This window comes from Petaurus breviceps, unplaced genomic scaffold (genome assembly GCF_028583685.1).
Source record: "Petaurus breviceps papuanus isolate PSGF00001 unplaced genomic scaffold, PetGlider_PUasm1.0 118, whole genome shotgun sequence".
Taxonomy (NCBI): Eukaryota; Metazoa; Chordata; class Mammalia; order Diprotodontia; family Petauridae; genus Petaurus; species Petaurus breviceps.
In genome coordinates, this window is record NW_027185616.1 from 22,324,873 (window position 1) to 22,338,689 (window position 13,817).

Consider the following 13,817-nt stretch of genomic DNA (forward strand, 5'->3'; position numbering starts at 1 on the left):
AATTGAAGAGAAGAATTCTCATGTTCGGGACTGTAACTTTGGGGGTCCTTGGGACCAAAGTTAATCTATTAAAGGGATTCTGTGTTTTCTTCCTTTGATCAAATAAAACTCTCATTTTAAATTGTAAACAATACGTTCACAAGTGATGTGTTAGTCTCAGTATTGACTCAGTACACTGGGTGGTTCCATGCTGAAATTTTCCCAGTTTTCCTTCCCCAAATGAATACATTTTCAGAAAATTACCTTGGACCTTCATGCCATGGCTTTCTCTATGAAAAAGGTATGGTTCATATAGTGCATAGTTCATGTAGGATGCTAACTGTATCTATCTATAACAATAATGAATTCAGTTGTACCTCCTGCAAACACTATTGCAGACAGTAGTAGATGTTAGTGCTAGTCAAATTTACTTTGTAACTCTTGGAGGGATGCTGCACAGGAAGAAAGGTAAACCTACATAATGTCCTTTGGGCTTTGGGAACGCCACTGAAAAGTGATGAGGGCACTAGTGACAAGACACTGCTTTTGAGTCTTTGCATTGTAGAATACTGGGTAACATAGTCAAGATGAAGGGCCATTGAAATGCTACACTTAGCAAGTTTTCTGAGGTAGTGAAGCCTTCCAGATTTCTTAGGGTCCTAGTGGGTGTGGGTGTAGCTTAGGAACTAAATTCTTATAAATCCACCTCCTTCCTAGGGAAGGAAGGGAGAAATGTGTGAGACATGAGTAACTATAAGTGTGAGAGAGTACTTCCTCCAGCTCCACACACAGTCACATCATCAAAAAATGTGGCCTCAAGCCAACTCTGAGGTCAAGGTTACACCCACATCCTCAGTGGATACCCCATAGGAAGTTGCCATCATTCTTAGTAGAGATTATCTTACCAGAAAAGAAGAAATTTAAACCTTGGTTGGCTTTTTGCTCCTGAATGCTATAAGACTAGCATACATCTGACCCAGAAAAGCGGAGATAATGGGCTGCCTTTGATGTATTTCTTACCTTAAGGGTGGAGAACTTTAATTCCTACAGGATTGCTTAGAACAGTTGGGTTCCCAACTTGGGATATGTATGCCACCAGGGGGCAGTAAAAGCTTGCCAAGGGGAATAGTTGGTAAATAACCATATTGTCCTATTGAAATAAATTGTATAACTAATTTAAAATACATTGTAAAATGTATTTTAAATAAAAATTGTATTCTTATATGTGTATGCATGGTAAACTCTAGAATTTATTTCCTTTCATGTTGAATAAATGTGAGAAGGTGTATGGAAAAGCACTGGGTGTAAGGACCAAAAAAGCTTGGGAACCCCTAGCTTAAGGGAAGTGCCTTTCGGTGGAAGGCAGTGGTAAAGAATATTAAGGATTTGCAATTCAAAAAGAGGGGGAAGAGGGAGGAAAGGGAGATCTGTATACCAGCTACATTTCTAAAGGAATAAATAACTTCTTTCAATTTCAATTCATCCCCATGGAAAGCACTCTACCAAAGTCCTAAACAAAAGAAATTACCTCCTAACCTCTGCCCAACTCTATAGTCCTTGAGGTTCATATAAAGTCAGCAGATCATCCCTAAACGGGAAATATTTCTCTCTCTTTGTATTCAGTGAAGAAAATACATGAGGGAAAGGAAACTTAATTGATAAGCCAGAGTTTTGCAATAGGGTTGTTTGAAGGGGTTCTATAATCCTTAGTCTAGGATTGTGAAATTGTGAAAATCATTCCGAGGCTCTCAGCGATGCCCACCAAAAGCAAAATAGAGCAATCAGACATGGTCCAGGAGCCATAGGGGAGGCACAGTGTATGGGGTGTGGGAAAGGGGGATAAAATGATTACTGATCTAACTTTGGAATCATTTAGGCCACCACGGCATTGACTGACGATGACTGAGGGTACAAGGCAATAATCAGGCTATGCTTTAGAAATTTCTGAGTATTGTTCTCTCATTTCTTAGGGTGACACATATCAGAAATAAGGTGATGGTAATGAGCCAAAGGTTTCATTATCATCCTGGAATAGCTCAAGGATAAGTCATTTCCTGTGGACTTTAGTTTATGTGTGACCTGCAATGATCTTGGTAAAGGTCATGGACTTAGAGCTGGAAGGGACCCTATTAGAGTGAATCCTCCAAATTCTACAGATGAGGACACTGAGGCCCAGAGAAGTTAAGTGTTTGCTTGAGGTCCTTGAGGCTACATTGTAAAAACTAGCCTTTGTAACCCTCTCCCTGCTTAGTTCTAATAAACCTAGACTAGTTTTTAGGTTTGCCTGTTATTTAAAGATGGCCCCATCTTTAAATCAAGGGTCAAGGGAAAGAGAGCTTTCTAAGGATTGTTACCCTAGTGGCCAATCTCACTAAAATGCCAGCTCTCTTTTGGGGTGTCACAAATCCCCTCATTTATTTTACCTGGGGGAGAAAGGTCAGGTCTTTCAGTCAATCAATAAGCATTTATTAAGCACCTACTATGTACTAGGGGAAAAATTCCTACTCTCAAAGAGCTTACATTCTAATAGAAAAAAACTCCAGAAAATCTTTCAATTTGACTGGAATAAGAAGGGAGTTTCCCCAGGGTAGTTAGTGCAGATTCTCAATATTGGGGACTCTTTGAATATATAGGCTTCAATCAGTGTCATCTCATTGAGATTCTACTTTGATAGAAAGCCAAGGTATGTACCAATGGGTCCTATCAGCTTTCAAACTGCTATGACTTTCTGTGAGGAGAAATGTGATTTTATTGGTAAAGGAGACTAAGTCATGTATGGTATAGGGAAACTTCCTCTACCAATGCAGGTTGACATTTCCTCTGCAACTTAGTGTTAGGGAGCTACCTAGAATATCAAGAAGTTAGGTGACTTGCTCAGGGTCATAGCCAGTATGTTGGAGATTGGACTTGAACCTGAGTCTTTGGGGCTCTGAGGCCAGCTTTCTATCCGCTATGCCACAGCTACATCTTGCTGAACTCCAATGACTTTGGGGAGAGTGAGGTTGATGACTTTGCACAGACCTGCCTCACTTAAATCTAATTCACTTGCAAGTCAAGATATTACCCTTCTGATGTCATTGGTCCTTTTCTAGAGCAAAAGGTGAACAAGAAAGAAGCTGCCTTTTACTACAGACTCCCTGCACAAAAACAAAACAAAACAAAAAAACCCATACATAGGAGTCCTTAAGTTCTGTTCTGCACTTCAACCAAATCCATTTTATAAGGTGAGTACACTGAATTGTACTTTAGACTTCAGCAACAGCCCGCTCTCCAGCAAATCCCACATGGCTTTCAGGGCAGTTTTCTTTAAGACATGGCGGTGCTGCCAATTAAAGAGTGATATAAGGGGGTGGCTAGGTGGCACAGTGAATAGAACATGGGCCCTGGAGTCAGGAGGACCTGAGGTCAAATCGGGCCATTTGACACTTGACACATTTACTAGCTGTGTGACTTTGGGCAAGTTACTTAACCCCAATTGCCTGCCCCCCCCCCAAAAAAAAAGAGTGATGTAGGTTGTGTTTTTCTACCTGGGCTTTTGGAATTAGAGTAGCACTCATCTGGAAAAATGACAAGGGTTTAGAATCCCATCTACTATATTAATGAGGCAATATGATGTGGTAGGAAAAACATCAGATTAAGAGACAGGAGTCCTTCCTCTGTCACTAAATGAAAGAGCGTTAGCTTGGCTGTCAGAGGACTTGGGTTTGAACGTCTCTGATCTTTACTATCTATATGCCTTTGGACGAGTCACAACATCTCTGGACCTGTTTGCCCCTTCATAAAATGAGGTGGTTGGACTACACCACGTGATCTCTAAAGTCTCTTCCAGTTCTAAATCTATGACCCTATGACTTTGTGGGGTTGGCCATATCACTTCAACTCCTTAATTTCTTCTTTGTAATAAGGGGACAATAATAATTTGCTACCAATAACACAAGGCAAAGTTAAGGTTCAACTGTGAAAATGTTTTAAAAAATGTGAAATGGAACAGCTAGGTGGTGCAGTGAATAGAGCACTGACCCTGGAGTCAGGAGAACCTGAGTTCAAATCCAGGCTCGAGACACTTGACACTTACTAGCTGTGTGACCTTGGAAAAGTCACTTAACTCCAACTGCCTTTCCTCCCCCCTCCTAAAAAAAGAAAAAATGTGAAATGCTGTAATGATTCAAATAGAGACCTGAAGACCAGTTGGGTATGTTGTAATATAGATTCTTTTTTCAAGTCATTGTTGAACTAGATGGCTGCATGGGTCTCTTTCAACTTTAAAATTCTGTGATTCTAAGTTGCAGGTGTGGCATAATGGAAAGTCAGAAGGCTTCAGTCTCTTGCTCAGGTATTTCCTAGCTGCATGACTGTGGGCAAGTCATCTAACTTCTGTTCCCTTATGTACAAAATAAGGATAATAATACTTATCTAGTTCATAGGGTACACTCCGTAAACCTTAAAATCCTATAGAAATGTGAATTATTTTAAAGCATTATTACTTTTATTACTAAATATGTGTACAATGCATTGCATTTAATGTCGCAGAAATGAAACTACAGTAATGGGTTAGGGCTTAGCAAACCAAGATAGACCAACAACATGGAAACTAGCACCCCAAAGAGTAAAGGCTATATGGAAGAATACTGATAACAGCATAAATCCACATGACATGAAACAGCCTACAATTCCATTAGCCAAAGCATTATATCCAGAAAAGCATCTAAAACCATCTAGAGAGAAGCTTGATCACTGCTGCGATATAGGCAGAGGAGTCAGTCAACATGGACACAAATTACAATCTGAAATGAAGGGAGGGATGGGTATTAGGGGGAAGGTATGAGTACATTCTGACTTGGCAGCCCATGCAAAACAGAGTTCATCCATCTCTAATGACACGAAGCAGAGCCTCCGACCTGCTGTCGAGAGGTATCTTACCTTTTTGACATCCCTGACCAAGTGGTACAAAGTATTGGATGGTCCGTGTCTCTGAAAATGACAAAAAGAATTTTCTAGTTTTTATCTGGCAGTGATAGATACTCACCAGGAAGGCAAGATGGAGAGGCAGTGTGGCGTTGAGAGGGAATAATGGTGGGCTTGGAGTCACAGAAGGATAGATTTAGAGGTGGAAAGGACCTCAGAGGTCATGGAGTCCAACCCACTGGTCTTATAACTCAACAAGCATTTATTAAGCAACTGCTATATATGAGGGAAAACCTTAGAGATATAAAGAATGGCAAAGAAACTAAGACCCAAAGAGATTAATAATCCAGCTAAAGCCAAACATTTAGAATATCATAGGACCATAGTTGAGATTTGGACACCACTTGTGCTCATTTCATGCTGGAGACTTGGGTTCCTGTCTTGATTTTGTCACTAATTAGTGGAATGACCCTAGTAAAGTCATTAAGGCAATAGTACCTACCCTATTTTTACACAGGGTTTGTTGTACAACTCATATAGGATAGCGTATGTCCAAATACTATAAAATTCCAACTGCCTGAGGAATTACTAGGATCCCAATTGATGCCCAGTTCAATTTTTAAAGAAGATAAATTATATTCTAGTTACAAAGTTGTCCCTCCTATTTGCAAATAAACAAGAAAGGAAACTTTGGAGTGAGGAATAACTCAGGTCAAATCCTGTTTCGAAAATTTAATCACTATTTGAGCCTGGGTAAAATACTTCAGTTTCCTTCGGCTGTTTGCCTTAGTTTCCTCATCTGCAAAATGGGGATAACAATAGCTCTTACCTCATTGGGTTGTGAGGATCAAGTGAAATAATATGTGTAAAAGTGATTTGCAAAATTTAAAGCATTATACAGGAAATTTAAAGGCCTTGGTATAGTTTTACACTTTCAATAACAGAAAATTCTCCATTAAAGTTCTGATTTTAACCTATTTCAAGTTTGTACATGATGGAGTTGAGATCAGTTATACGATAACACCCAGAAGTTGTGTGGTCTTGTGTGAGAACTTCCTTAGTTCATTTCAGTTCTTCTGTAGGAAGAACACTGGGATTAGAAGGGTTCAGATCCTAGTTGCAACACCTGCTGTGCAATCTAGAGGAAGTCATTCAAGCTCTCTGAGACTCTGATTCCTCATCTGTAAAATGGGTTTAATAATACTCATACCACTTACCTTTGCAGGGTTTTTGTTGACAACTCTCTTAGTGCACAAAACGCTTTAAAAGTTAGCTATTTTACAGCGAGTAAGAGCACTGGCTCCAGTGTTGAGAAGACCTGGAGATCGAATCCTGGGCCCAGACACTTAGCACCCACCCAGAAACACCTGGCCGTGTAACCTTGAGCAAGTTACTTAACCCCAATTGCTTAGGGGTGGCCAGGTGGCTCAGTGAGTAAGAGCACCGGCTCCAGTGTTGGGATGACCTGGATCAAATCCGGGCTCAGATACTCAGCACCACACCCAGAAATAACTGGCTGTGTAACCTTGAGCAAGTTACTTAACCCCGATTGCTTTTGGAAAAAAAAAAAAGTTAGCTATTTAAAAAAATTTTGTTGTTGTTATTCTTACATTATAGGCCAGGTTATAGTCATAGTGGGTGAGGAAAGGAAACGAAAGATGGAAAGTGGAGAGGGTGAGTGAAAAGGGCCATGCATCTTGGCAGCACAGAGACGTAGAGGAGTCAAAACAAGAAACTTAGAGAAAAGATGTGCCTTAGCTTGGCCCTACCGTATTGTACAATTCCTCCAGCCTGGAGATGGTGAGAAAACGGTGCATGCTTACTCCATTCTCTATGAGTAACTTCACAAAGTCCACTCTGTCCAGCACTAGGGCGTCCAGCATTGCTTGCTCCAGGGACCCCACCTGCAGACCAAATCGCTGGTTAGATGACTCCTGGCCTGAAAGTGATAACTGACCCTGTATTGGCATAAGGTGGCCAGCTCTTTGGAAGCTGCTTACTTCACCTGAAGAATTAATGTCTGACTAGAGAGCTGGACTTGGAGTCAAGACTTGTGTTCAAATTCTGCCTCAGACACTTACTAGCTGTGTGTAATGGTGATGGGAATGTGAAGATCTTCCCTACCCCTTAATAGGCCAGATGTACTCACATGGAGCCTGTGGTGGCAGGAGTTTGCTGAATAGGTGGAACAGGAAGTTGGTGAGAGCAGTTAGAAAGGAGGGAGGAGAGGACACGGGCAAGCAGACAGCTAGGATTGTGAGTGTTTGTGGGAAGACCCAAGCAGGGGGAAGGCTTTGGGATGGTGTTGCTCCCTGAATGATAAGGTATTAACTTTTCTGTTGCTGTGATGGATTTGGTTTTCTAGTGTTGGGATTTGGCTTTCTGTTATCTGAATAAATGTTTTGCTTCTGTCTTCTATATGAAGTCTGTTATAGTTTGTGATTCAGAACTACACCAGCATATTTATAGTCGCTGTCAGTGCTGTGAATATTGTGTTGGCGATACACTGTATTACCCTGGGAGAGTCATTTAGCCTTATTTATCTCAATTTCCTCAACTATAGAATGAGGGGGTTGGACTCAGTGGCCTCTAAGGTCTCTTCTGGATCTAACTTGATGATTCTGTAACCTCCTGAAAGTCTAAGAATATGGCAGTTCACCTGCCCCACCTCCATCTTTTTCTCTGCCTTGTTTCTGGGCTTTCTTGCATCACCTGGGTAAGGGGCTATCATAAGACGGTAGCTAGGTGAGCCATGTGCCGAAAGAGGCAGAACACTGGAGGGGCTTCTCTTTCTACTCTCTCTCCACTCTTCTGAACTTCAAAGGGAATGCTTACATATTTTTTTTTTTTTGCTTTTTTTGGAGGGCAATCGGGGTTAAGTAACTTGCCCAAGGTTACACGGCTAGTTGTGTGTGTCTGTGTGTGTGTGTGTGTGTGTGTGTGTGTGTTAAGTGTCTGAGGCCAGAACTGAACTCAGGACCTCCTGACTCCGGGGTTGGTGCTTTACTCACTGTACCACCTAGCTGCCCCAAATGCTTACATTTTTAATGATTCCTTTCACTTCAACAAGGGTTTCTTTTTATTTTGCCCAGACTTGTGATTTCACAGATGTGGGGAACTCCTGGTGTGGAAACTCCTTCCCCCACGTAGATTAGCAATTTTGCTATAACTTATAGGACCATAAATTTAAAGTGGCAAGGAACTTTAGAGACTATCCTGGCCAACTTACTTATTTTACTGATGAGGAAAATGAGGCCAGAAACTTGACTAAGGTCACAAAGGTAGGGAATAGCAAAGCTGGGGTTCGCAGACTAAAATTCTCTTTCCTTATAATTTATGAAATTGCCCTGGGGGAAGGGGGTGTCTAAAAAGTTCAGCAACTTGTCCATGGTCACAGTTAATATGTGTCATACAAAGGTTCCTGAACTCAGGCCTTCCTGATTCCAAGGCTGGTCCTCTATCTACTCTAACTCACTGTCTTTCAGGGGTTAAAGCGGTGCCTAATAATAATAGCCAAGAAGTATATTAGTTTTAGCAAACCAAATCCAAGCAACTTGTTGGCTCTGGTGGAAAAGAGTGAGGAAAAGGTGACCCTATCTAGCAAAACAAAAAATAACCTGTTATTCTGGGAAACAATTTATTAAACTCGCTTCCCTTCCCAGTCTCCCAATGCTCAAGTTTTCCAATAAAATCTTTTGTATTCTCAAGTAACAGTGTCATTCACTTAATTTGACTGATGAGAACAGACAGGTGTTGGCATTAACCCAAGCACAACCATTCTGATAAAGTGAGAGTTAAAAAAAAAAGACCTGGAAATGGTCAATGATGCTTCTAGTCACAGGTTTTTTTTTTTCAGGTCACCTGTCTGCTCCCCATTCCCCCCATCCCAGGCTGCAATGGGCATGCCCAGTACCCAATTTTCCAATGCTCCCCCCTCCCCCTTACAATCAGGGACACAGCCCAAGAACAGTTATATAAAGCTCAGCTTCCTTTCATGCTGTTCTTTTGGGAGACACAGAAGACCGTGTGCTGTGCTGCATAGTGCCAGATGGAACTTGCCATGTTGGTGTGTGTTGTAAGTCTCCTCTGTGTGACCCAGGCATAAAGTAGGACAGGAGCTCCTGGGGCCCAGAAATTGCCAACCTCTTTCTCACTCTTACCCTCTAACAAAGACAAGTGATTAATTCCTCTCAGATCTTCGTTTTCACTAATGGGTTTTTTTTTTTTAAACCAAAAAGCTGAAAACTGGCTGGCACAGGTATTAACTGGCACAAGAAAAGGAATTTAGCTCAGATTCAATGTGTGCTTCCACTAGATGGGGATCTTTCCCTAAAGACCAAGAAGGGAGCCTCTGCCAGCCAAATCCACTACTGCCGCCAAGAACTCATGTTCTCAGATCAGAGCCCAGTGTTTCCTTGAGCCCCTCCAGAGGCTGCTTGAATTAGTCCTCAAGCCCACATCAGGGGCATTTCCATGAGATGATGATGTGTATACTATACCGGCCACTGTTGCCCGTAAATAAAGATCTGGCTTCGAGCGATGTCTACTCTGTTCCAGGCTAATGCTAAGCTCAGTTGGTCTGGGGCTGAGGCGTTAGCTCCTGTATTTGGAGAGATGGGGAAAAGACAGAATGGATGTCAGTTACACACATCAAAAAAAAAAAAATAATAATACCTTACATTTACATAATGAATTAAGGTTTGCAAAACACTTTCTTTTCAACATCAGATTGTTGCTGGTCAGTGGCATCTGACTCTTTGTGACTTCATTTGGCTCCTTTTGGCAAAGATAGGAATGGTTTGCCATTTCCTTCTCCAGATCATTTGACAGATGAGGAAACTGAGTTCAACAGGATTAAGTGACTTGGCCAGGGTCACACAGCTAGAAAGTGTCTGAGTCAGGATTTGAGTGTCATAGTCACAGTCAGGCCTAGCACTCTACTATGCCACCCAGCTGCCCTGTTATCTCCGTGGAGATACCTTGGTAAATACCTTGTACGGGAATTCCCACGTGACAGATTAAATAATGATGATGGTCACAGAACCAGTAAGTGTCAGATGTAGGATTCAATCCTGACTATGGAATCTAGCACTGTATTCACTATACCACCCCATTCATTCCCTCCCCTGCCAAGAATAATAAGATGCTATTTGTAACAGATTTTCTATTTTATGATGCACTGATTCTGTAGAGAAAAAAGAAAAGATACTTTCTGTGGGTGAGACAATGTTGGTACTGGATTCAGAGTTAAATTCTTGTTCTGATACATTCTGCCTGTATAGACTGTGTTTAATCTTGTTTTGTTTTTGTTTTTGTTTTTTTGCTTTTTGGAGGGCAATTGGGGTTAAGTGACTTGCCCAAGGTCACACGGCTAGTTTTTGTGTTAAGTGTCTGAGGCCAGATTTGAACTCAGGTCCTCCTGACTCCAGGGCCGGTGCTCTATTCACTGTGCCACCTAGCTGCCCCAGCTGTGTTTAATCTTGATGAGCCTCAGTTTCTCATCTGTAAGATGGGAGGGAGGGGGGTAGAAGTAGATAACCTCTAAAGTCCCTTCCAAATCTATGGCCCTGCAATCCAATGTATGTATTACAAAGCACTGGTTTAAGAGAGACAAACCAGTCTATTCTTAGCCCCATTTAGAAGAGAGAAAACTGGAGATAAAAGACTGTATTATTGGCTTCTGTTTCATTAAGAGGCTGAACTGGGCAACCTGCAAGGTTCCCATTCAGCTCTAAATCTATAACCCTATGCATTCTCCTATAACCAGTAGGGGTTCTTAACCTGGGATCCACACATAGGATTTGTGGATTGATTTCAGGAAGTCCATCAGTCTGGATGGGAAAAAATGACATCTTGATTTTTATTTAATTCGTCTCCTTAATCCTATTTATTTTATTTTATAGTTTAAGAACATTATTCTCCAAAGAGGCTTATATTATAGCTTCGCTGGACATCCGGAAGAGTCCATGATGCAAAACAGGTCAGAATTGATACAAAGCATCATCAAAACCAAAGAATTAGAAGTGATGTTTATGTCATTTTCAAGGCTTGCCAAATACCTTATAACAATTATCACATTTTGTCACAATAACAATAATAACTAGCATTTATAGAGAAATTTTATTTGCAAAGCACTTTAGAAATATCTATATATAAATATATCTATATATAAAGATAAAAATAATATTTAATATAAATATTAAAATATAAATATTTTAATGATATTTGTAAATATCATTAAAAAATGTTGTTTTATCCTCACAACAACTCTGGGAGGTGGGAGCTATTATTATTCCCATTTTACAGATGAGACAACAGAGGCAGATTGAGTTTAAGTAACTTGCCTGGGGTCATACAGCTAGTAAGTAACTAAGGCATGGTTTGAACTCAGATCTGCTTGATTTCCAGATTCAGTGCTAAAGCCATTGTACCACCTACCTATTCCCAATAAGCCTGGGATATGGGCTACTTAGTATCCCTGTTTCAGACATCAGTAAACTGAGGCTCATAAGAGATTAAGTGACTTGACCATGGTCGTTCAGTTAGTAAATACAGGAGATGAGATTTGAACCCAGGACTTTTTTGGTTCTAAGTGAAGCTCTTTTTCCATTTTATTATACCACACTGTCTCTGTGCTGCTTGTGAATTTAACTCCTAATCACTTGTTGCCAGAAACCCAATCAGAGGATGGGAAGTGAGCGTTCAATATAATACACTGAATGATTTCTCCTTCCATTAAGAAAATGATTGCAAAAAAAAAAAAAAAAAAAGAAAACGATTGCCTTAATTCCATAGATTTCATAGAATTCCAGAGATCAATAGTCAGACTCATATGAAACAAATAAGGAATGAAGGAAGCCTGCGACAAAATATGATATCACTGACTTAAAGGATGGGCTCGTTGCAATTACATGTGGAAAGGCTGCAATTTTCTTTTGTTCCTTTAATCGGTCCAAGTCAAACTGCAATGTTGACATGTTGTAACCTTAGTATTCCCCTTGCTACTAACTGGTTTATAGCCACCAGACAATATAACTAGAGTGTAAGACGGAAAACCAATTAGTACAACCCATCATCCTGAAGGAAATTCAGCAAAGCTTAGAGAAACTCAGGAGGCTCGTAAGTAGTAATTATTACTTTATTTTTGGTTCCAACATGTGACTCCATAGGTGTGAGGAACTCTATGATGCCAGGTTTTCAACACATCTGGAACTTTTCATTTTAGAGAGTTTCCCGAAGTTAAAGAAATTCTGAGAGGTTTAGATACTTACTTATGGACACAGAGTTATTAAATACCAGAAATGGCATGAGTTCAGGTATTCCTAACTCCAAGGCCAGACCATTGACTTTATTTAATACTGGCTGAAAATAAACCACCTAGGCTGGTCCTGTTCTTTTCAGTAGCTTAGTCAAGTCATTTATTGTTCAGACTGCTACTTCGACTGTAATAACTTTGAGAAGGGCCAGTGAACATGTTATAATCTTTTTATTTTTGATGTGGTTTAGAAGAAACTGTGTCTCAGGGGTGCCAAAATCCGTATTGATCCAAGTTAATTCAGTCTGAACATAGGTTAGGAAGATTGGTCATGTGTGGGTAAGCAACAAATTGATTGCAGCTCTCATTTTTCATCCAATTGTTATGGATTCTTATGTTTTTGTTGTCATCATTGTTCAGTCATGTTCGATTCTTTATGATGTTCCAAGAAGAATGTGTTGTGTTTAGTTGTGTCTACCTCTTTGTGACCCCATTTGGGGCTTTCCTAGCAAAGGTACTGGAGTGTTTGCCATTTCCTTCTCCAGAGCATTTTACAGATAAAGGAAACTAAGGCACACAGGGTTCAGTGACATACCTGTGTGCCAGGCATTGTGCTTTGTAATTATTATCTCCTTTCTCCTCACAACCACCTTGGGCCATAGGGGCTATTATCATCACCATTATACAGATGAGGAAACTGTGACAAACAGAAGTTCAATGCCTTATCCAGGGTTACACAACCAGTAAGTGTCTGAGGCCAGATTTGAACCCTGGCCTTCCTCATTCCTGGCCTGGTTTTGTCTGTTGCACCAACTAGTTTTGAAATAAATGGCTCCATGTTTATTCACTGACTGACCCGCCTAACTACTAGGTCTAGCTGAAAGAAGTGACTCCATGTTTGATCAATGATTTGACCTTGTTGGGAAGCTTTTGTGTGCTCAATAGTTGGTGTAAGCAAACTTCACTTAGGCAAAATTTGCAAGACACTCCCCCCAGTTATAACTGGTTTAACTAGCTTCATCTAAATCAGATATGCAAGGCATTCAAGTCTCTCCTGATCATAATCAGTTTTGCAAACTTTCTTAATCATAGTGTCTTTGTGATTGATATAGGTGTGTGGGGCTGGGGGGAAGGGTGCCTCGGTCCTGTCACTGGGTTATTGACTATTCCTATGGTCTTCCCTCCCATTTGGTCCCTGGTTACCCTGCCTACCAGCAGCAATAAGATAGAAGAACAGAGAACTAGATTTCTGGGCTCTCAACCAAAGTATATGTCCCAGTGTATGTTAGGTAGTAAGGTGCTGACAGGCTTCATGGTCGCATGTCTGAAATGAATAAAGCACTTGCCTTGTGCTACTGTCCGCAGTCTCCTCTCAGTTCTTTTTCTGAAATATCTCTCATTTCCACTCTCTTCTTTCCACTGGTATTGCCATTATCCTAATTAAGACTAGAGGCATGTGGCATTGTGGGAAGAGTGTTGGATTTGGTGGGCCTGTGTTCAAATGTCAACTTCTGCCACTTAATGACACGTGACCTTGACTTTACCCTTTCTGGGCCTCCGTTTTTTCATCTGCAAAATGAATGCTGGCCTAGGTAGCCTTTCAGATCCTTTCCACAACTAAATCTGTAATTCAGATATGATAACTTCTCAGCTGATCTTCCTGACTTCAGTCTTTTCC

The 13,817-nt window shown here is 40.8% G+C and overlaps 1 protein-coding gene and 1 long non-coding RNA gene across 2 annotated transcripts in view; one reads left to right on the forward strand and one right to left on the reverse strand.

Moving 5' to 3' along the window:
- Nucleotides 1-13,817, reverse strand: part of TRPM3 (transient receptor potential cation channel subfamily M member 3) — a 732,143-nt gene that overhangs the window by 141,097 nt on the left and 577,229 nt on the right. Inside the window, 3 exon segments of the mRNA XM_069087002.1 lie at nt 4,900-4,950; nt 6,654-6,788; nt 9,384-9,484. Of these exon segments, the coding sequence (XP_068943103.1) occupies nt 4,900-4,950; nt 6,654-6,788; nt 9,384-9,484 (287 nt within the window).
- The window catches only part of LOC138160478 (uncharacterized), a 228,550-nt gene continuing 220,962 nt past the window's right edge, over nt 6,230-13,817 (forward strand). The window contains exon 1 of the long non-coding RNA XR_011168156.1: nt 6,230-6,306. This is a non-coding gene — a long non-coding RNA (uncharacterized lncRNA). The remainder of the gene's footprint in view (nt 6,307-13,817) is intronic.